At 46.3% G+C, this 21,734-nt stretch overlaps 1 protein-coding gene across 2 annotated transcripts in view; it reads left to right on the top strand.

The window, feature by feature from the left end:
• Positions 1 to 21,734, top strand: part of PTPRA (protein tyrosine phosphatase receptor type A) — a 91,813-nt gene that overhangs the window by 65,703 nt on the left and 4,376 nt on the right. For both annotated transcript variants that reach the window (XM_032952233.2, XM_032952234.2), the window contains 14 exons: positions 1,160 to 1,250; positions 2,975 to 3,051; positions 3,863 to 3,899; positions 5,727 to 5,824; positions 6,743 to 6,862; positions 7,567 to 7,733; positions 9,198 to 9,333; positions 11,325 to 11,474; positions 13,315 to 13,408; positions 15,525 to 15,601; positions 16,858 to 16,992; positions 18,478 to 18,603; positions 19,075 to 19,226; positions 19,601 to 19,736. In XM_032952233.2, coding sequence (XP_032808124.1) covers positions 1,160 to 1,250; positions 2,975 to 3,051; positions 3,863 to 3,899; positions 5,727 to 5,824; positions 6,743 to 6,862; positions 7,567 to 7,733; positions 9,198 to 9,333; positions 11,325 to 11,474; positions 13,315 to 13,408; positions 15,525 to 15,601; positions 16,858 to 16,992; positions 18,478 to 18,603; positions 19,075 to 19,226; positions 19,601 to 19,736 — 1,596 coding nt within the window. The remainder of the gene's footprint in view (positions 1 to 1,159; positions 1,251 to 2,974; positions 3,052 to 3,862; positions 3,900 to 5,726; positions 5,825 to 6,742; positions 6,863 to 7,566; positions 7,734 to 9,197; positions 9,334 to 11,324; positions 11,475 to 13,314; positions 13,409 to 15,524; positions 15,602 to 16,857; positions 16,993 to 18,477; positions 18,604 to 19,074; positions 19,227 to 19,600; positions 19,737 to 21,734) is intronic.

Here is a 21,734-nt window from a genome sequence, read left to right as displayed (position 1 = left end):
ACACGGCCAAGGCAACAAAGGAGTGGCTCAAGAAGAAGCACATTAAGGTCCTGGAGTGGCCTAGCCAGTCTCCAGACCTTAATCCCATAGAAAATCTGTGGAGGGAGCTGAAGGTTCGAGTTGCCAAACGTCAGCCTCGAAACAGTAATGACCTGGAGAAGATCTGCAAAGAGGGGTGGGACAATCCCTCCTGCGATGTGTGCAAACCTGGTGGCCAACTACAAGAAACGTCTGACCTCTGTGATTGCCAACAAGGGTTTTGCCACCAAGTACTAAGTCATGTTTTGCAGAGGGGTCAAATACTTATTTCCCTCATTAAAATGCAAATCAATTCATAACATTTTTGACATGCGTTTTTCTGGATTTTTTTTGTTGTTATTCTTTCTCTCACTGTTCAAATAAACCTACCATTAAAATTATAGACTGATCATTTATTTGTCAGTGGGCAAACGTACAAAGTCAGCAGGGGATCAAATACTTTTTTCCCTCACTGTACATGGCACATTGAGGGTCTATGGATGAAATGCACCTTACAAATAGAAATTGTTATTATAAAAAACCTTAATACTTACTTGCTCATTATGAACAAAATAATGCCTCTTGCTCCTGTGTCTCTCCAAAAAATATTAACTTCACACCCCCCCCCCGCCCCCCTGTCCTATGGGCTTCCACACCCCCCACCAATATATTGACCCACTGGCCACCTCTGTGTAGAAACTTTAAATCATGTTTCATGTGTTTTTATACTTTGTCACAGTGGTATAGGTTTTTTTAAAATCAAAGTTCGTGGACGACTTTGTCTCAACGGTCAATAAATGTCCCATAATGTGCAAAGTTTAATTCACGTTGTACTTTGTCACAGTGGCATGGTTGTCACCAAAGTAAACTGCAAATGTACGAGTACAGGGTTGATGGATCATACGTTGTAGATTTGTGAACTGGCCAATCCGCCCCAATGCAGAACCCTCCTGAAAACACATCTTGAGAAAGGGTGATGGTTTCCTCGGTGAAGAATGAAATATCTTCCCACCGCTTGGGAAAAGACATATCACCCCATTTTCTTTCATTCCCTCCTTTCCGTTCGCCGTTCTTGTCCAGCCGTGGCCACTGAGCTCCTTGGTTTGGTGACGATTTACATTTAACTTTTTTTCTTTTTCAGGGTCTGCCCAGTGAGCATCCCCAGCTGATGTGCGAGGCCGCGAGCCAGGAGGAAAACAAGGACAAGAACCGCTACATCAACATCCTGCCGTGTGCGTTCCTCATCCCGCCACGCGCGTGCCCTGCTCCGCGGCCGTCTCATCAACAAAAAAGTTCTATAAAACGGCATATATATATATTGTGCGCTCGCCGCGATAAATAGACCGCGCGCCGTTTCAAAGGTGGTTTTGATAAATATTGCACCCTTGCTGCCCTCGGCGGTCATTACGCACTTTCAAATTTGTTTAGCATCAGCACGTGTTGCCGTTGGTTTGTTGAGCCGCGCGAGGGTCCATTGATGTTCGAGGTCACTGATAGGAGGAAGGAAAATTTGAAATTGTGCTTTTCTTGGGGGAAATTTTAATATCGTCCTCATGATCGTCAGCCGTGGTCCAATACGCGACTGAATGAAGGCCCTCTCCAAGCTGCCACCGCCACCTCCCGCTATCCTGCAATAGAATCCTAAACTCTACCTCTCTGGCCTTTCTCTTACGCTGTGAGGAAGGGCCATTTCACAAAACGTCACATATTGTTTGCTTTTTTCCCCCTTTTAGGCAGTGTTATTGACAAATGTAAACATTTTTTTGTTAAATAATAACAATGGTCAAACTCAGAATCCATCCTGTTGGTACCCGGTGAGTCTTTGCACCTCTGCACCATCGCCCTCCCAACTGACGACATGGTCGGCGGGCCACTGGGGGCTATGGTTTTGATGTTGTTGGCCATTGGGATGCTGTGGGGTGGAGGGGTTGGTTTGACCACACTTTACCACTCTCATCAGCGTGGGTAGGTGAAGCGAACACATTTCGTCTTGCCTTTCACTGCCCCTAGCACAGGGTTGGACAATCCAAATAACAATGGGAGGCATTTTTTTATTTGGTACAAAACTCAGTATTTCAAGTGTCGCAATGCCTATACATCCATCACGTGTCACCAAGCAGTCTGTAAAGAGCTGCCGGTTGCTGACCCCTGCCCTAGGCAGTAGAGGCACTCTGGTCTACAAGGCACTCCAGCCTCTTTGCCATGGCAAGGCAGAAATGTAGTCGTGAGTTAATTTTATAATTAGTTCGGCTACGATGTTTGATTTCATTTGCTTTTCTAATCGGGATTGCTGACCGAAGGCCCTTAAGTCCCAAAATACCGAGCGGCCAGCAACAAACTGCACCATTGAAGCTGAAATGGATAACGGTTGAAACGTTTATGGACTTGAGCAAGATTACAAGAACTTTGGAAGAGAGTCAATGATGGGAGGAAGAAACTGAAAGAAGTGTTGTCACCTGCAGTATAGTGAGTCAGTGGGTGAGTGCGTCGTGACCTGCAGTGTGGTGAATCATTGAGTGAGTGGGCGAGTCATTGAGTGGGTGCGCGAGTGTGTTGTGACCTGCAGTGTAGTGGTTGAACACCGCCCAGGTGGGACTAAACAGTCAGCCTCGTGAATCGAGTCCTCAACACGAGTGCAAGAATTGATCATTGATGTTCTTGGGAACAATAAACAAAATAAGAGTGACGGAGGAAACTGAGCGACGCAACTATCTTTTCTTGCAAATGTTGCCACTTGCATTAAACGTTCACTCTGGAGCATATGGTGCTTTGATGATGAATTAATCACTGAGCCTTAATTTAACCAGAGGGCCTCGGGTCCATTAAACTCGAAGCTAATGAAATCACATTTTCCGTACTCTTTAGTCATACACTGAAGGTCACTGGGCAATTTTTTTTCAGTGCTGGAGTTAATGTGACACTGTTCCCACCCCCCATCTGTGTATTTTTCCTGCAGATGACCAGTCTAGGGTGCAGCTGAGCCCAATAGAATCGGTACCCGGATCCGACTACATAAACGCAAGCTACATAAACGTACGTCGGGAGACTTCGCGCAATGCAAGCACGATGCCGTCATCACGCTTCAGATACCAAGAAAGAGTAAACGCAAACCCGTACCGATTTTTGCGTTGAATGAGACGCCAGAATGTCAATGAGGTACTCTTGCCAATAAGATGTTATACCAGTGGGATTAAGCCAATCCAGAGTGCACTTACTTGAACCAATGCTGCTTGATACTGGTAGGAACCTCCTGGTTACACTAGCCCACAGGGGATTATTGTGTCTGTCCGTCCGTCGTGCATCCAAAAATGGGAGGGGTCGTGCTGGGTGGAGAGGGGAGGGTGGCGAGGGTGGGGCTGGGTGGGGCTGGGTGGGGAGGGGAGGGTGGGGAGGGGAGGGTGGAGAGGGGAGGGTGGGGAGGGGCTGGGTGGGGAGGGGAGGGTTGGAGGTGGTAGGGGTGGGGCTGGGTGGGGAGGGGCTGGTCACCCCGTGGTGCCCTTTTAAAACTCAACGTTTAACCTACTCACGCCGACTTGTGCCCGCCCTCACAGTCGGGCATATTTGCGGAATACACCACGTGGTGGTGCCGCCGTTGACCCTGGCCATTGACCGAGCAACCCAACGTTCCTACCAGCTCCCTCGGCAGGAATGTGTTAATATTGTGCCTGGAAAGCCAACAGGTGGATGGATGTAAGCAAATGCTTTATTTGCATGTGGAGACACAACATAGTTCTGTTTGTGCTCCGTTTGCTCTTACCCAAAAATATGAATGTCGCCGCTGTATAGATGCCAGTCACTGCATTGTTGACCTTTTCACCCATTTCCATTTTATTTTGTCTTACAGGGATACAGAGAAAAAAACAAGTTCATAGCAGCCCAAGGTAACATTGAGTCATGGGGCATCTAATTAAAACGCGTGACATTTTTAGTACTGGATTAAATATAGTAGCACTGTATGCAGTTTCCGGAGAAACAGACCCAGGGTCGAGTGGGTTTCAATACTACGACTGTCACAATAATAGAATAAATGTATTTACAAAAAATGGTGGTAAAAACATTACATGTAGGTTGGGCAGAGTTTTTTTTTTCACTTAAATTTACGTGGGTAATCGTTAGTACAAGGATATTGTGGTTTTTTTTTTTACTTGGGTATAGCGATGTGCACTCATTTGCACTGCAATTCAAAACAAAAAAAAATATTCGCCTTTCTTGAAAAGGGAGAGACGATTATAAAATACCACGGTAGTGTTGGACGTGCTCGGACGGAACGACTCTTTTTACTCATTCTGGGGGGGACGGTGACATTTTTTTAGTTTTGTGTACAGCACGTGGCAAACCATTGAGTTACTCCACAAATTAGCCAAAGTTTAGAACACTATAGCCGCTTACTTTCAAAATAAGAGAATGTCTTATGATGAATTTTAAGTGATGACTGTGAGGGCACTGCAAAAGGTCCCACGCGGGTGTGGTGCCACGGGAGAGAATAGCGATGTTGCGTTTTTAAATATCTGTACGTGAATTTGTCCTTCGATCGCACCTCCGAGTAATGCGGTTGGCTTCGTACAGTGCAAAAGAAGTTCAACATACACGTCTGCTCCACAGTCCTTCACATCCTTGTTCACTACTCCCAACCGCCTCTTTCTATCTCGGCCTGCCTCTAGGCCTCTGCCATGCTGCTTCCAAGTCCCATTGCCTTCCTTTCCGATGTGGTTATTCATTCTCTTACGAACATGTCCCCCGGAGCCACTCGAGTCGATCTTTCTTCCTGCTTGTCTGAGACGGGCACCACCAACTCTTGCCGACTTGCTCTCTTCATTTCCGACCCAGCCTTGTGGTTCATGAGGTTAATCTCGCCATTCTGCGATGCTTTGCCGTGGTGCTCTCTCGCTCTCTCTCTCTCGAGAGAGACGTCCCTGCTGAAACGGATACAAAAACATGTTAATCTAAAGGACTGCTCACCAAGGCACAGTCGCAATGCCCCCTAGGCTGCGTGTGCCATCTAGCGTCACGACGATGCGCCCGCATCTCCGTTTTCAGTCTTTTCAGTGCAGCACAACCCCCCCCCCCCCCGAGCACCCCCATTTAATGTGCGGCACATGTGTTGTACATACGCAGCTCTTTTTGCTCTAAACGCTGCTGGATGAAGGCTTCCCGAAGCTGCGTGGATCGTGCGGGCTTATTTCACGTGTAGCTTATTGCCCATTGAAAGTCACTGCATGCAAAAAAACATGCATTTATTGACAAGAATATGAATGATGTGAAAATGCTTATGTCCTGTTTGAAAGTAGGATATGGCTTTGGAAGGACGTGTACATGTTTACCCGTACTGCTGTATTGATTTCCTATTGAGATTTTTTTTTAATTTAACACCACCTAGGTGGCACTAATTATTATTATAATTCTTTGTTTACATTTTTAAACCCGGTAATACAAGTCAACTGTGGAATGATACATGACAATACTGTATTTTAACAGTGGAATTGTTATTGTATGTGAAAGTTAAGAACACATGTTGTGTAAACTCCGCATTGTGAACCACATGAATGCAACCAACAGAGGCAAATAATTTGACTTCCGTTATTGTATCGATAGACGAAACATGTGCACTTGGGAGAGATCAACTTCTCCGTGTCGGTTACGGCGGTGAGCTTTTAAATGCCACGTTCCATGCCTCACTTCACCAGCAATTACCCCCTTTTTGCTCACAGGTCCGAAGGAGGAGACAATAAATGATTTCTGGAGGATGATCTGGGAGCAGAACACTTCCACCATCGTCATGGTCACCAACCTGCAAGAGAGGAAAGAGGTAGCGCGGGGGGATCAAGGGGTGTCGAACATTGAACCAGCAGCGCTGACGTCCTGGGTTCACATCCAAGCATCTACTTTACATCACCTAGTTCAGTGGTTCTCAACCGGGGGTGTGTGTGGAACCCTGGGGGGTACACGTGGCAATGTCCCAGGGGATACGTGAGGTGATTTATAAATGTGTGAAATAATATCGTACGCGAGTCATTGGTGAATAATCACGCATGAATCTGCCAATGTAAAATAACAACGATAACATTTTAATCCATATGGTAACCTAGAGCGACATAAAAGACCTTTATAAGCTCGCTGATCGTAAAGAACGTTGTTTCCTAGAGTAACCAGCGAGCGCAAACAAATGACGTCACGCGTGCAGAGTGTGCATTGAATTTGTTTTCATTCGCTTGAAGTTGTTAGCTAGTTAGGATAGCTCACAAAATGAACAATTGGTTGAAATATTGATGTTCATTATTCATACATTTATCAGAACCACGTTGGGTCAGGCAAGGCGGGTACCTGGTTGAAACAAAGTTCAACAAGGGGTACAGTAGCCCAAAAAAAGGTTGGCGAACCACTGACCTAGTTACTATATATTACTTTTACTTGACTAATATGTTTAGTATTGTTAGTTTTTTCAGTAAAGTCACCTTGAAGAGAAACAACAAAATAACAAAATATATATAAAACAATAAAAAATTATCACGACGTTTCGTGAGAATTTTTTATTGTTTTATATATATTTTGTTATTTTGTTGTTTCTCTTCAACGTGACTTTACCGAAAAAACTAAGAATATGAATTACTGCAGTCACGAAAGCTTTAAATCAAAATTTAATATGTTTAGTGTTCATTAGAAAATACACACTCTCATGGCTGGCTTTCCTGACCTCTCGCCCTGGCTCCCGATTCGTGCGACTCAGACCAAGTGTTCCCAGTACTGGCCAGACAAGGGCTGTTGGACGTACGGCTCCGTGCGGGTCTCCGTGGAGGACATCACCGTCCTTGTGGACTACACCATCCGCAAGTTCTGCGTACAGCTGGTGAGGCCAACAACCATGTCGGTAAAAGGTGGAGCCCTGTAATCACACAGCAGGTCGTGGGTTCGATGCCGACCCATCATTTTTCATTGCTGAAGGGGGTTGCCCCCCCTACCTGAAAATCCTGGCTCCGCCATTGCTATGAGGCCGTGGGTTCGATCCCCAACCCTGACGCCTCGACATTTGAAGTTTGCATGTCTCTCCCCATGGTCGCGTGGATTTTTCTCCAAATGTATAAACACGCGTCTAGAGTATTTGACTGCTATAAATTTCCACAAGAGCCACTTCGTTGAGCTATCATGAGTAGTCAGACCTATATTGCTTAGTGGGCCTTACCTGGTCAAATACAAATGTTTTTTTTTTAGCTTAGATGCTAAGAATTAAATCGCTAAATCACACTGTAGGATCTATCATCATGTTAGTGGTTGCATTTCAACCACTTAAACAATAATTATATATATTATATTCGTTGGGTCTTTCAGCAATCGTCTTCACCTGAAGACGATTGCTTGTGTTGCAATCGAAACGTCATGATTTAGATTTTTGAATTTTTTTTCCATCTACGTGGCTTTACCGAAAGACCCAAAGAATATGCATTCTTGCAGTCACGAAAGCTTTAAGTCAATTATATATATTGTTGTAAGTCCTCAAAATCCGAGGCTCCAGCCCCCTAAATTCCCGCTACGCTAATTCGGCGCTGCCCGCAGGTCGGGGAGGGGCCGGGTAAACACCAAGCGCGCCTGGTCACCCAGTTCCACTTCACCAGCTGGCCGGACTTCGGGGTGCCCTTCACGCCTATCGGCATGCTCAAGTTCCTGAAGAAGGTCAAGACCTCCAACCCCTCCTACTCGGGACCCATTGTAGTACACTGCAGGTGAGACCCCCCCCCCGCCACCATTTTAACGTCTCAAATCTATCCAAAAACAATTTCTTTATCCGTTCCAAGTAAATTATTTTCTCCGATACAATATATTTTACTTACTGCAATTATTTAGGAGCTTGCCTTGTAGTGTGACCTTACTTGAAGGGGGGGGGGTGGGAGGGTGGTGGTCACCCATCCTAGTGTTCGCCAGGCTCAGTCCTGCATTGCTCTTCATACTTGATAAGATGGGGCACGTTCGGGGCAATGAGGTCGTAGGCGACCCTAATGTAGGTAACGTACGATTTATCCAAAAAAAAACGCGGAAAATGCAAATCGTATGTAAATTAGGAGGATGAAAATTCAAATGAGAGTTTCCTGTGCTTTACAAGATGAACTTTTGCCCGAGGGAAAAGGCTGCAGTCATTTCCACACTGCAAGAAGGACAGAGGGTGAACTCCAGGGCAGGGCATTTGGGCATCCAATCTTGCAGAGGCTGCGTCAATTAAAATCTTTGTATCGCAGGAATACGAGTTTCGATATCGTTCAAAATGTCCACGCGGAACTGGCTGATGAGGATAATTTATTTAGCACTTAAAAATAATCAATACCATCTTAAGAAAACAAAAGTGCCCATTTGCACAACTCTGGTCGCTCCAGGCACATGATCCTTAATGCTTGTAAAGCTTTGTAAAACCACCATTACTCACTCATGTATATGCTATATAGCTCTGTTATTCAATTTGCTTATTCGCATTGACTTCACAATACTTAAGTTCGTTCGCCTCTGGGGCTCCCATTCCATAGATTAAGGTATTTGTCTCAGGCAACTTGGATGCTTCCGAACAGCACCTGACAAGAGAGAATTGCAGATGTAATCGAGAAGAGGTTGTGCTCAGTGGGTGCACATGTGCAGGATGGAGGCGGGATAGGGTCAGCAAATGTGGATGTCCTTAATAACATGTGGCAGGCAGGAAAGTGGTGTAAATACAATCGTCAGTTCATTGTAAGAGGTGCGGCATGAGTGTAGGGGAGGGGGGGGTGACTAAGCCAGGAAGTGTAGTGGCATCCAGAGGGTCAGCAGGTAAGGGGGGAAACCTAAAGCCAGATGGTTGGATACTTAATCCGGACGGTTAGAGCCGACCTTGGAGGTCACATATCAACTTTGCAACAGCTGCAGGACATCGCAGAAGGAAGCGGTGGCAACACTTGAATCGACAGCATTGGCTGCGGCGACCTCTCGTTGACCTGTTGCAGGCCGGCCGCACTGGCCGAGAGACCGATGGGCACCACATCATGCTGCGATGTTTATGAATGCTTCCAGTGGTAACGTGGGCACCGCCGTCGGCCAAAAGCATTTTCTGCACTGCCGAGAGCCATCTGTGGTATCGGTGGAATAGCGCGGTTCACCTTGGCTCTTGTGCAAGGAGTAAAACGGGGAACCCCTTTACAATTCTGCTCGTGCGTCCGTGCGTGCAGCGCGGGAGTCGGCCGGACGGGAACGTTCATCGTCATCGACGCGATGCTTGACATGATCCAGGCGGAGCAGCGTGTGGACGTCTTCGGGTTCGTGTCACGCATCCGCGCCCAGCGCTGCCAGATGGTGCAGACCGACGTGAGTGACGGCGTGTCACGATTACACGGGCGTGCGGGCACACACGCGGACGCGAAGCTGCCGCGGTTCTCGGCATGGTGATGCAGCGCATAGATAATAATCACAGGGCAGAAACGACGCTTCGATTCAGGAGTTGAAATCGGTTGAGTCTGAAAACTCACGAGACACGCATTAACCCACGCGCGTATAAATCGAGGTGTTGAATTGAGCGCTGTATGCAATGGGTTTATTTCACCGCTGCAGCCACTCGAGGTGTATGCATGTGTAACTTTTGCAGCACTGTACGTAGCCGAGTGTGCCAACAAAAGAGGTATGGGGGAAGAGCGAACAAATAAATACACAAAGTAGTGCAATGATTCACTGCCGTGTTGTGAATCATGGAATTGCTTGGAAGAGGGTATTTTGTTCTGCCCCTAAAGAATTGGCTTGGCGTGCGTCAAATACAACCGCAATACGCATCATGGTGCCTACTTCCATGATTTCACGTCCCTCTCTTGACCGTGCTCAATTCTACAATTTGAATCGAGGATGCATTTTGTAACCATCCAGAACTTCCCCCATGTCAGTCTCCAATAACCTTTCTTGTGCCTGTGTTTCTGAACATATTGTTCGTCCGCAGTATAGCAAGAGGGCTAAAGTTAGTCATAACATCAGGCTTCAAGACAGGTTCAAGAATGTATCACGCTTGGGGGGCATGGAATCATTTTCTAAGCTGCTACTTGGACAGCGATTTTGAGCAATTGGCGTCCAGTAATCTAGAGGTATCGCGCACAGTGCGTTTACATTTAAAAAAAGATTAGAGGCATTTTTTCTGATAGAATATCTGCAGGCAATAAGTAGCACGCACATATATATTTTTAAACGTATCGCAATACTCGGCAAGTTTTCTCAAGGCATCTCACAATAACCGTGTCTTGTAAACGGTCATCGAAAAAGATGCCACATTTTCCCTTCTCATCTTGATTTCGTTTTCACATGATGTCGGCTCTCATGTTCATAAGATATCTGTTCTCCATGCACCGTTTTTAATCGGACATCTTTCAAATAATCAAAGCACTGCAATTAAAGCCAAAAAACGCACAATTTTAAAAGCAACAAAATTACGCTTGGGATAATTTAAATTTAAAAAAATTGCCACCAGTGAAATGTTCACTTCAAAGGCAAGCGGCAGATGAATTTGTAATTTATTAAGGGAGTGCTTCTGCATGCATTGATGGCAGTCCATTAGCAGCTAATAGTTATATATACGGTGGTCAGGCCTCAAGATCAGCTCATGAATTCATCACTCTTGTGGGTAAAGAACCTTTTATCAGCTGCAATTTGGCCAGAATGCTGTCCAGCATTTTCCATCTAATTATCCACAACTATCGCACATATTTCATTTAAGCTTAACCAACGATAAATAAACACCCGGGCAAATGTGGCATTCTTGTCTAATGGAGCTTCCGCAGAAAATACCAAGCGCATAAACGTTCTTAAAAATGTATGTCAGTGCTTGGCAAGTTGTACATAGAAGATTTAAATGACACACGTTCATGCCAAAGGTTAATTTCGTGATTTAAATTTAACACAGTGCTGCTACTTTTAGACAAAAAATATAATATTTAGCAAGGATAGTTAAATAAACACTCGTATGTACACAGCCATAAGCACATGAACAGGGTATTTTAACCAATTTACATTTACCAGCATGGTCAAGTATCAATTGATGAAGGGGTGTACATTTTTACGATGTTCATAAAATGTTTTTATTATTATTATCATATAAATGTGGAATTTCCAACACTGGCTCAGAGTTATCAATTCTCGATGAGCATCGCCTCAATGCTCACCTGAGCAGGAGATCACTTTGACTGTTAACCACAAGGAAATGTCGAGGCAAGGGGGGCTAAAGGGGGAGGGGGGGGGGGGCTGCTGCTGCATAACTCGAGGACGTGAGTACTAAACCTGCAGCGCTGTCCACACACCGGGTCACCCCTTGCCCCCCACAGATCCAGTACGTGTTCATCTACCAAGCACTGCTCGAGTTCCAGCTGTACGGAGACACGGAGCTGGAGGTCACTTCTCTGGAGTCGCACCTGCAGAGGCTGTCGCTCCGCTCGCCCGACACGGGGCTCATCGGCCTGGAGGAGGAGTTCAGGGTGAGAGGCAGGCGAGGCGGTGACGTGAATGGATCATTCAGCGGGCCTTGGTAGTACTCCTGTGGTATTAATCGTGCCACTGAGGTGGCCGGGTGGATGAGAGGTTAGGGCATTGAGCCATCATCAGCACTTGTGTCCTGGGGGGTTCGAATCCTAAGTTTCAGCCACCTGTGACCAAAACCTGGGTTCTCACGCGTAGTGAGTTGATGGCCTCAGGCTGGTCACTAATAAGGGCACAATATTACCAGTCACCCACGTGGGATGAGCATTATCCTCAGTGACACAGCGGCTGGAGAAGGCTCCCACCTATGTGCAACAAAGGTCACTCACTTGAAGGAGTCTCCAATGTAGCTCTGTGATATTCGCTTACATTGGCTGTTCTCCTACGTGAAGGGTTACAATGCTCTGCAAGTGTTCCGACCGATGCAAATAGCACAATTGCGGCAGAAGTGGGGGTGAAATAAAAATCTATATACGTGAATAACCCCTGCCATCTTTTAATCACTCGTTGCCAACCGAGTGACTCGTGTTTGTAAACACTTCCTATTATGTTCATGGTTTATAACACGGCCACCTTAAGGCTAGACCCGGTGGGAGGGTAACCACCCCCCCCTCGCCTATTTCTATTTTGCTCTAACATGCGGCGGCTTGCACGACATGCCACACCATCTGCCATCGCCGACTGTCCACTGTCACGCATTTTACATGGAGGTCTCGCGACCTGACAGTCTGCTGCTGTTGTTGTTGGGCCTCTCAAGAGCCGCTCGCTGGCCTTGCGAACAATCGCTACCGAGCTCTGCTTCCGGTCATACTTCCTGCCCGTCATGGCCACTGCTTTTCCTGTGGCTAGCATGAGAGAAGCTGGGCTCTGGACCCCCACACTCTGAGTACCAAGGAACTTACGTAAAAATATACTGCAATGGCAATCGCAGTTCTAATTTATATGGTGGGGAAATTCCATGAACGTGCTCACGTCAGTTATGGTTAAAAAAACGAATCAAAAGGATTCGTTGGCTTGCAGAGCGTGACCGCTTTTACGTTTGCAGCATCAGTATCTACTCCATAGTTATTTTGAATTTCGCTAAATTATTATGGACTTGCTTGTGCCATGTAAATGGCGTAGCATATTAAAGGAGTTGCCCTTCTACGAAATAAAAAAAAACATCACTATGCTTTACAGCAGAGGTGAGAAGATGTGGAGTAGCAAAAGTGTGTAAATGAAACATATACAGCATGTAAGAAAATTTGCCCAAAATTTTTTGAAAATTAACTGTCCTTTTTTAACACGTTAAATTACAGCAACATTTCAATGCAGGAGCCGATGAGCCTTCGAGATTCATGTTTTACAGCAGCGTCTGTCCAAGCAGGCAAAGTCTAAATCATTGTCATAACCGTCACACGCAAAGGCACTCCTCAAACCGGTTATGGAAATTAAACATGGGGGAAACGGTTGTGTAGCAGTTGGTGCATTATGCTGCGAGCCCAGCGACTCTGAGTTGAGTTCCCAGCAACAATATCTGATGCAGCCCGAGAAAATCACGCCCAATTCACCCACCCACGTTGTGACTCGTGTGGCGAAGTTTGGTCATGCAAAACCCCTATGACTCACATGGAGATGTGAGGCATTCAACCAGCCAGCAGTGGATGGTTATTTTTCAACTTCTAGCACCAATTCGATTTGGTACATCACTATTGAATGTTGCTGCTAGAATCACGTCATGTGTTAGTTGTTGGTGACCTTTGCCATTGCTGTAGTTGTAATCCACTGGTGCTCACGTAATTCACGTGCCATGGGGATGTTGACAATGAGGCGTCTGACACTTGAATTCTGCCTCAACAGAAGCTGACCTCTGTGAAGATACAGAACGACAGGATGCGAGCTGGTAACCTCCCTGCCAACATGAAGAAGAACCGAGTCCTGCAGATCATTCCGTGTAAAGCATCGACGCACCGTTCGCTCACGCATTCATTTGGAGGGTTGCTCAATAGCAAGCGGCTCGCAGTGGGATGTTTGTGAGCTCAAAACCTCGTTGTGGGAGTTCAATTCCTGGTTGAGGGGTTGACATAAAATGACGTCGCGACGCAGTTTATGCGAGAGCCCCCGGGGGGCTTATGGGACCCCGGGGTCCCGCCAGGACTCTAAACAGGAGATGAGCACCACCTCAGCGTACATTTGAGCAGGAGATCACTTTGACCTTCTGACGCTGCATTATTTCTACTACCAGTCGTTAAAATGTTACACTTCACGTGAAAGGTTGTTCAGGCACTACCAAAGAAAACATTCCCCTTACCAATTCGTCACGGTGCTCAAGTTTCCAAACTTATAAAAAAAATTGCGGAAAAATATGTTGCGTGCTCTTGTGGCGTAATAGGGGCTAATGGGATACAAACAAACAACACACGGAGGAGGGCTTGTTTTACTTTGTTGAAAAAGTACATGACCATCAGCCTCATGAGGGTTTTGGACGACAAAATCGTTCCATTCTAGATTTGAAGCTTTCGTGACTGCAAGGATCCATACTCTTTGGTTCCATTCAGTAAAGGTCACGTAGGTAAAAAAGTAAAGTCACCTACGTGACTTTACCGAATAAAATCGTTCCAGTGGCTTTTGTTTAAGCAATAATGCGCTCCCTGGACAGAAGCTCTGTTCGCTCTGCTGTCTGGATATGGAACTGCCTCCCTGAACGTATTGTCGGCAAAATCACCGATTCTGGTCTTCAGACATTTAAATGCCAAGCACCATTGACATCTCTGGAATTCACCACACACCTTGTAGGACTGAGTCTTTGAGCTGCATTGAACCAATGATCATGCCGATTAGGATGTACTAATGTCTGATAGTGGCTGTTGTTCACAATTGCACCCAATAACAAAACAAAAATATGCACTTAAGAGACACGGTGGAGAAAAGGTTCAGCCCCAGAGTTATTTTCTCAGACTACTGCTGGTGGAAAGGTCTCCTGTTAGGGTGAACTCTTAAGAACCCCTTCCAGAGGGGGGTTTGGCCTACTCTTCCATGTTCTCCTGAAGTCTTGAGAGATGCAGAAGTATCCACGCTTTAACCCCATTACACGCTATCTTGCAATTGACCAACTTTGGCTAACCTATTTATACTGATCTGATAGTAAACAAAAACAAACTCGCATGTTACTTGCAAATGTTGAGATGGAAAATAAAATTTCACATTTGGAAAAGTTGGGCCCATGGCACCAGCATAAATTGATCTTCTTGGTGAAAGTCTAGCACCTACATCACAATTGATTGTTTACTTGTACCATACCACAACATGTTATTGACTTCTCAGTCATGGAACACATCCAACATCGGCTTAAGGAGGCTCGTGTGCTGCATCACACATCACCCAGCCACATGTACACGGTGGTGATTTACCAGCTCAAGACTGTTGCCATTATTTTGTGTGAACACTGCAATTGGTGGGGCGGGTGGGGGCGGGAGCGGTGGGCACAGCGGTTTACACGCTGCACCATGAAACTCGCAAACGCAGATCGACAACCTGCCACGACTAGCGCCAGGGTCGAAGTGGTGCAATACCCGAGCCGGTCTTTGGCCTCCCCTCCATTCGTCAACCCACAGGGGCAGCTGTAAGGGCTCTGTTACCTTGTGGACAGCGAGGGGCAATGGGGGCAAAATCCACGGTTGTCATTGTGCTCCCATGTCTATGCTCACCACCTTCACCGACCTGCACTGACCCGTCTGGTGAAATATGATCAAAACTAACCCCATGACTGACACAGTGAGTGGGGGGGGGGGGTGCCTTTAAACGGCAGAGGATTGACAGAGGGCTGTTTGATGTTTATAATCGCAGGACTGCAATAGGAAGAAGCACGAAAAGATATCTCGCCATGCCAATTCTGAGACCGCTGACATTCGCGGGATTGCTGCTGCACTCGGCAACTTGTGATGCAGTGCTACGCAAGAAAAACAATCAAGTGATGTTTATGTTAAAAGGGCAGCGTTCAGTTGCAACATCAGAACGTGTTTCCAGGTTAAAGGCAGTACCGATTGTTGATTTAAATTTTGCCTCCACAGATGATTTTAATCGTGTGATCATCCCCATGAAGAGAGGGGAGGAAAACACGGACTACATCAACGCATCCTTTATAGATGTGAGTGCCCTGCTCCACACAATAAATCAATGGTTATTCTCGGGCAGATGTAAGTGTACTGCCGCACAACGTATGAGAAGAGTTGTCTGAGACCGATTACGCATCTCGAAATGAGCAAACTTATAATAAGATATTGACAACGACTAAAAGACGACGAGAGGGGGAAACAGACAGGGAAATGTCGTGACCTGCAAGTGTGGTGGACAAACAGTTTTAATGGGACAATACAGTCAACATTATACATGGGCTTTCACGACCCATAATGATTTGTCATTTGTTTATTTTTGCTTGGAGCAACCGTGTAGGTATAACGTCAATTGTTTAACTGTAACCCCATGACGGCGACAGAGCCAATCCAATAAAGTTGTCACGAGGGCAAATGTGTCAATTGATTTGGCATTCCAGCAAACTGCAACGTTGACAATCTAGGGGAATGTTTTTGACAACTGTCAAAATTTCCCACTTGACAACTTGATTTGATTGGCTGTCGGGATTATAGTTAAACACTTTATCATGGCTACACGATCTCCCCGAAAATAAACTAATTATGAATCACACCGCAGTCAGCCTGGTATACCGAGTATTCAACACGAGTGGAGGAATCGATGAGCACGCTTCATGCGAACAGTAACCACGGTAGTTGCGATAGAATAATTATAACAATGTGTGTTGACTGACCACCAGTGAGCAAATAACTGTTATGAACCGGTGAGTAGTGCTGGATCATCAATAGATCCGATGTACGTAAAACTTATTTCGCATTGTACGTAACCAACCATGCTAATCAGAGATTCGGAGGAAGGACAAACTAAACGCAAAAAAGCAGTTATAAAAAAATGAGTTTTCAGTCTAGATTTAAAAGTGCCTAGCTCCAGTGACTTTATAATATCGGAAGGAAGAGCGTTCCAGACAGCCGCAGAAGCGCATCTGAAAGCACGCGATGCGGTGACCATCTTCGTTCGATGGCGAGCCAAAAGCCACTCTGAGGATGACCAGAGTTTGCGTGATGGTTTATGCTCCGTCACGACATCACCATGGCATTGTGGTTAATTTGCGGCAAGCACTTTGTGTGTGTGTAACGAGTGCGATCTAATAAAGTATTCGTTCGGCAACCGGAAGCCCAATGCAGCTTGGCGAGCACTGAACGGACGTGGTCAGATCTTGCAGTACCCGTCACGAGACGTGCCGGAGAACATGTTGGATTCGATATAGCCGGTGTTACCGTATTGTTGCTGTTGCGTGGTGTCGGCATGCAGGGATACCGCCAAAAGGATGCGTATATCGTGACGCAGGGGCCCTTGCCCCACACGGCGGAGGATTTCTGGAGGATGGTGTGGGAGTGGAAGTGCTTCTCCATCGTCATGCTGACTGAGCTGCAGGAGCGTGGGCAGGTGAGGCGGTTTACGTTGAGAAGCCCTTCCTAAAGGCCGCGATGGCAAGCTCGGGCAATATTGGCGCACTCGTTATGAGGCAGTCTGCTTCTGCGTCGACTTTGTGTTATTTACCCGTATTTTGACATTTTGGTGACCCGTGTCACTAAAATATGAGACTATCCTGGTCTCCGAGTTAAATATAAATTAACTAAACTAGCGTTGTCAACTCTGAGGTGCGAAAAAAACTGGACGTATTGTGTAGCTTAATATCTCACAATACCGCAAGATATAAATGCATTGGCTTGAGTGGTATTATTATGCAACTGACAACAATTCATGTGGTGGGGGGGTAAACATTGTGAAGGAAGAAGTGGAAAGAGCAGTGGTTGAACACAGAAGAAGAATTAGAGATCCCCAGAGCAAACTCCTCAAAAAACAGGATGCCCCTGCAAAACCAGAACGAGGGGCAATCCTAAGAATGACGACGGAGTTGTGTCTTGTAAATGCAAACGAGTTTTGTCGGAAAGCATGCTGTGGAACAGCGGTTTGTGTACAGACTTCACTCTTGGCGAGTCATCGATGTGTGAGCAATAGAAGTGGCAGCTACCATCCCAGTCTCCCATTAGGGGCAGCAGCTGTCAGTTTGGTCCAGATTTGGGCAACCACTTTTTTTTGTTTAATAATAAAAATGGTGCAGTAGGCAACTGTTGCCAGTTACAATTTCCAGCAACAATCGCCATAAAAATGCTCCCCTTACAACTGTGTCCGAGGGCTTGTCCAAATTATATCGTTGCACCGGCACATCCACCCGAATGTGTGCAAAAGCAACATATTGCTTGCAATTTAAATGTAGTTTATCCAAATAGAGGATGCAGTAACGCATGGAACCATGGGGAAGCACAATAAACTGTTGCTTTTGGGAAATATATTTTTATTATAATTATGTCCAGCCAAATGTCCATGTCAGTCGTAAAACAAAGTAACATTCCCACAATGCAACTTACTGTGTATAATTTACTTTTATGCAAGTATGTTGAACTTCTTTCGCACCTTACGTAGCCAACCGTGCTAATCCGAGGTGGATACATAGCCAACCGTGCTACTTGAGGGTTAGTGGACCATACTTCGCCAAGCTCGTCAGTGTGGGTTGACGGCGGGGGGAGCACGGATTGGTGGCAGAAGAGGGAAATCACAAATACACTCAGAAAGCGGTTCACAGTTCTCACGTTATGGTTGAGTAGAGTGCTGGCAAGTTGTGTGAAAGCGAAGCTCCGTTTTCCACCCCCCCCCCCCCCCTCTGCCGGGTTCTACAATTAGGCCCACTGTGCTCAAGCCACACAATTCTAAAGCGTATTGGAAAGAGGGGGGCTCATGTGTCTGGACTTAAAACAGATGCGCCAGACATATCCTTAATGTAGCGCTCGAGAAAAAACTTGTTCACACAATCAGCCGCCAACTTTAAATGCCTTTGCACTCTTGTATTTTTCCCCCCGCTGCTTGCAGGAGAAGTGCTTTCAGTACTGGCCTTCCAACGATTCGATCACCTTTGGTGACATCTCCATTGAAATCAAGTCAGAGAAGCTCATTGGCTCATACACAGCCCGAGAATTTGTCATTTCCAGTGGCAAGGTGAGTGACTCGTTAAAAGATTCCCAAGTCCCTTTATTTGTTTAAATTGATTCCCTTTTCAGATTGTTGTGTGAAATTATTGGAACACAGCGTGACACCCAGTGCATTGCCTTTCAGACTCCAGACGTGATAATACAAACAGTTGAATTATACATAGCTGTTTAAAACTCAGGCCGAGTGGATTTACAAATATCAAAATCCATCACACAATAATAATGCCCTTTATCCAGCAAAGCCTCGCCGAGTCTCAAAACATTTTCAGCCGGATCCTGAATTGGAATATTTGGCCCATTGCATGGGGTCGTTTGGCTTCTTGAAGAAGGAAGCCAGAATAGCCATAAAAAAAAAACTCCCGCACACTCAAAACTCCACACGGATGGATTCCCAAAATAGATGCTGTGGATTCAAGAATATACATTGCAATTACATGTCGTTTTTTTTTTTGCTTTGCCGTTCCATTTCGTTGACAAGGATAACAAGAGCCGGCAGATTCGGCAGTTCCACTTTCAAGGGTGGCCGGAGGTGGGCATCCCAGATGATGGCAAGGGCATGATCAGCCTCATCGCCGACGTGCAGAGGCAGCAGCAGCAATCGGGAAACCAGCCCATCGTCATCCACTGCAGGTGAGCACCACCCCCTGCCTCACCCCCACCCCCTTCAACACGTGCATGTTGACGGATCCCTCTGAACTCACATTTTGAGGTCTCTTTCGCACTCCCGTCGTTTCGTTTGTATCGTTTGCTGACCTGTCCATAGTGGACATCGGTGGGAAAAAAAAGAGGTGCATTCCTCCTCCAGTCTAATTAAAGATTTTGATTCCGATTCTAAACGCCTCGTTAGTGGCCTGGAAACGTTGCTCTGGACAATTTAATAGCCCGGCAAGAGATGAAAAGTCTTGAGCAACCCTGTGGAATCTCACACCGTATCCCCCGTGTCTGTCTGCTTGCCTGCTGCCCCCCTCCCACCATGCCCCCCCCCCCCCGTGTGATGAACGAAGCGCCGGCGCGGGCAGGACGGGCACGTTCTGCGCGCTCAGCACGGTGCTGGAGCGCGTCAAAGCCGAGGGGATCCTCGATGTCTTCCAGACCATCAAGAGCCTGCGCATGCAGCGGCCGCACATGGTGCAGACCCTGGTAAACGGCGCTTTCATCTCAGATCCCACGCTCGGTGTGAACGGCTGCGAGGAGCCCTCGGAGTTGCGAGCGAACGCGCCTTGTCGTCGCCGTTGTTGTGTCCCCCCCTGGGTATTGACCGCGTTTGCTCGGGCCACGCAACGCTCGAATCGGCCGCCGGAAAGCTCTGAGATCGTGAATCGATCGTCGTCCTCATCATCGTCGTCGTTTCAACCTCATCATCATCATCTCGCCCTTAACCGAAATGGTTTGTGTGGGGTGGGGGACATCGCTGATCTCTCCAAATTGTGCCCGTTCCGAGCCGTGTTTGGTCGGGTGTTGTGCCGGATTCTCAGTCCACGTTAGCCTTGGGCCACTTATTTCTTTCTGCTAACCACTGCGCCACCGCTCCACCGAGGTTACTGTAAACTGCATTTGCATTGTCCGAATAGTGCATCCAATCGCATCCTACAAAACGAGTTTGGTGGCTTGGCTACAAAGCCTCACTCTCGCATTGCTTTTGCCTGTTCATATTTCCCGAGTTCATTTCCTTTCGGCTGTAATAAGCACATGCTCTTTATTCAACTTGGGAGGCTGAGGCTGAGGCCGAGCAATGCTTTTGTTGTGCCATTGTTCAATGGCCTTGGCCAATACCTCTGTGCTTGTCAGTCACAAACTGCATTGAAACTCTGGCACCTGTACTTGGTCTGCTAAAAAGAGCATCAAACAAGAGTGAGATTACCCTCTCCGATGTGTTTTCGGGTCATACCGCATGTTGTTGGCCACGATGTCCAACGTTTCGCTACGTGTGCTTCTTCAAGACGTGCCCATCGGATCACTTTCTGCCTCGGCCCGTCCTGGCTACACCCACTTCCTTTTCGAGAATTATACGTGGTTGAGTGAGAGGGTGGGGCTGCTGCCAGTTGAGCGAAACGTCGGACATCGTGATGAACTACACGCGGTACAGCCCGAAAACACATCAGAGTGCTGTATGGCACAACTCCAACACCGTAACAGGAAGCGTGAGATTTCCCGTTGGTCCACTGGAGGGCGTATTCAAAGCTGGGGGAGTGCGCATAGGGCACAGTAAATAGCCGATTGCTTTACAACCCCGCAGATAAGCTTCATATACATTGTGTTTCAGTTTATCCTGCACGTATAAACCACGAGTGATTTAAATGCAGCGGCATTCAACGCAGTAATGTTATTCAAGCTATTATTGTAATCGTCATCAGCCACTGCTGATTGAAGGCCTCCGCAAGCTGTTGTCACCTGTCTCGCTGCTGCACGCGAGCAGATTTCGTTGCTCCATCTCCACGGCGTCACGTTCCCTTCCTTCGGCTGCCGCTCCATCAGTGGTCCAGACCACTGGCGTGCACTGCCTAAACCAACTGAACTTTCCTTGAGAGTCTCCATGATGTCCACAGTTTGAGCATGTTCTATGACCCACGTGTTCCTTGTTGTCGCCTCAGCGTAATTCCAAGCGTGCACATCTCCAAGCGTCTTTGTGCACTAATCAGCGTTTGTTGAATTTTCTTTGCCAATGTCCATGGTTCTGATCCATGTGTTATAGCGGTTAACTCGTTGATTTGAAATGTTCTTCTTTAGGCACATTGGCATATTGCTTTTCGTAATTAAGTTACGTTGTTTCCACTAAAGTATATAATTATTTTCAAGGTACTTGTTATAGAATTCATTGTGTTCATTTTTATAATTACACAATTCAAGACCTAATAAATATTGAATGTCTTCAGACCATTTTAATGTGATGATTGTGATTTCATATATTTGGCAATTATCTGAAACCTGAAATTAATTTAATTTAAAATACTAAAAATAATCAAGATAATTTATATACTGTATATAATTATAAATAAGTATTAATCAATTGGACTGATAATTGCCAACTAAACCATAGTGCAGCCATCCTCTTACATGGACGACTCCTTTATATTGTCAATTCATCTCAAGCTATTCAATAAAAAATCATAGCTTTTGTGGTAACCCAGACTCAGCTGA

The sequence above is a fragment of the Petromyzon marinus genome, chromosome 11 (assembly GCF_048934315.1).
Source record: "Petromyzon marinus isolate PM22_M1 ecotype Great Lakes invasive population chromosome 11, UKy_Petmar_22M1.pri1.0, whole genome shotgun sequence".
Lineage (NCBI taxonomy): Eukaryota > Metazoa > Chordata > Hyperoartia > Petromyzontiformes > Petromyzontidae > Petromyzon > Petromyzon marinus.
The sequence above is the reverse complement of the archived record's forward strand: the minus strand, read 5'-3'. Positions and strand labels throughout refer to the sequence as shown.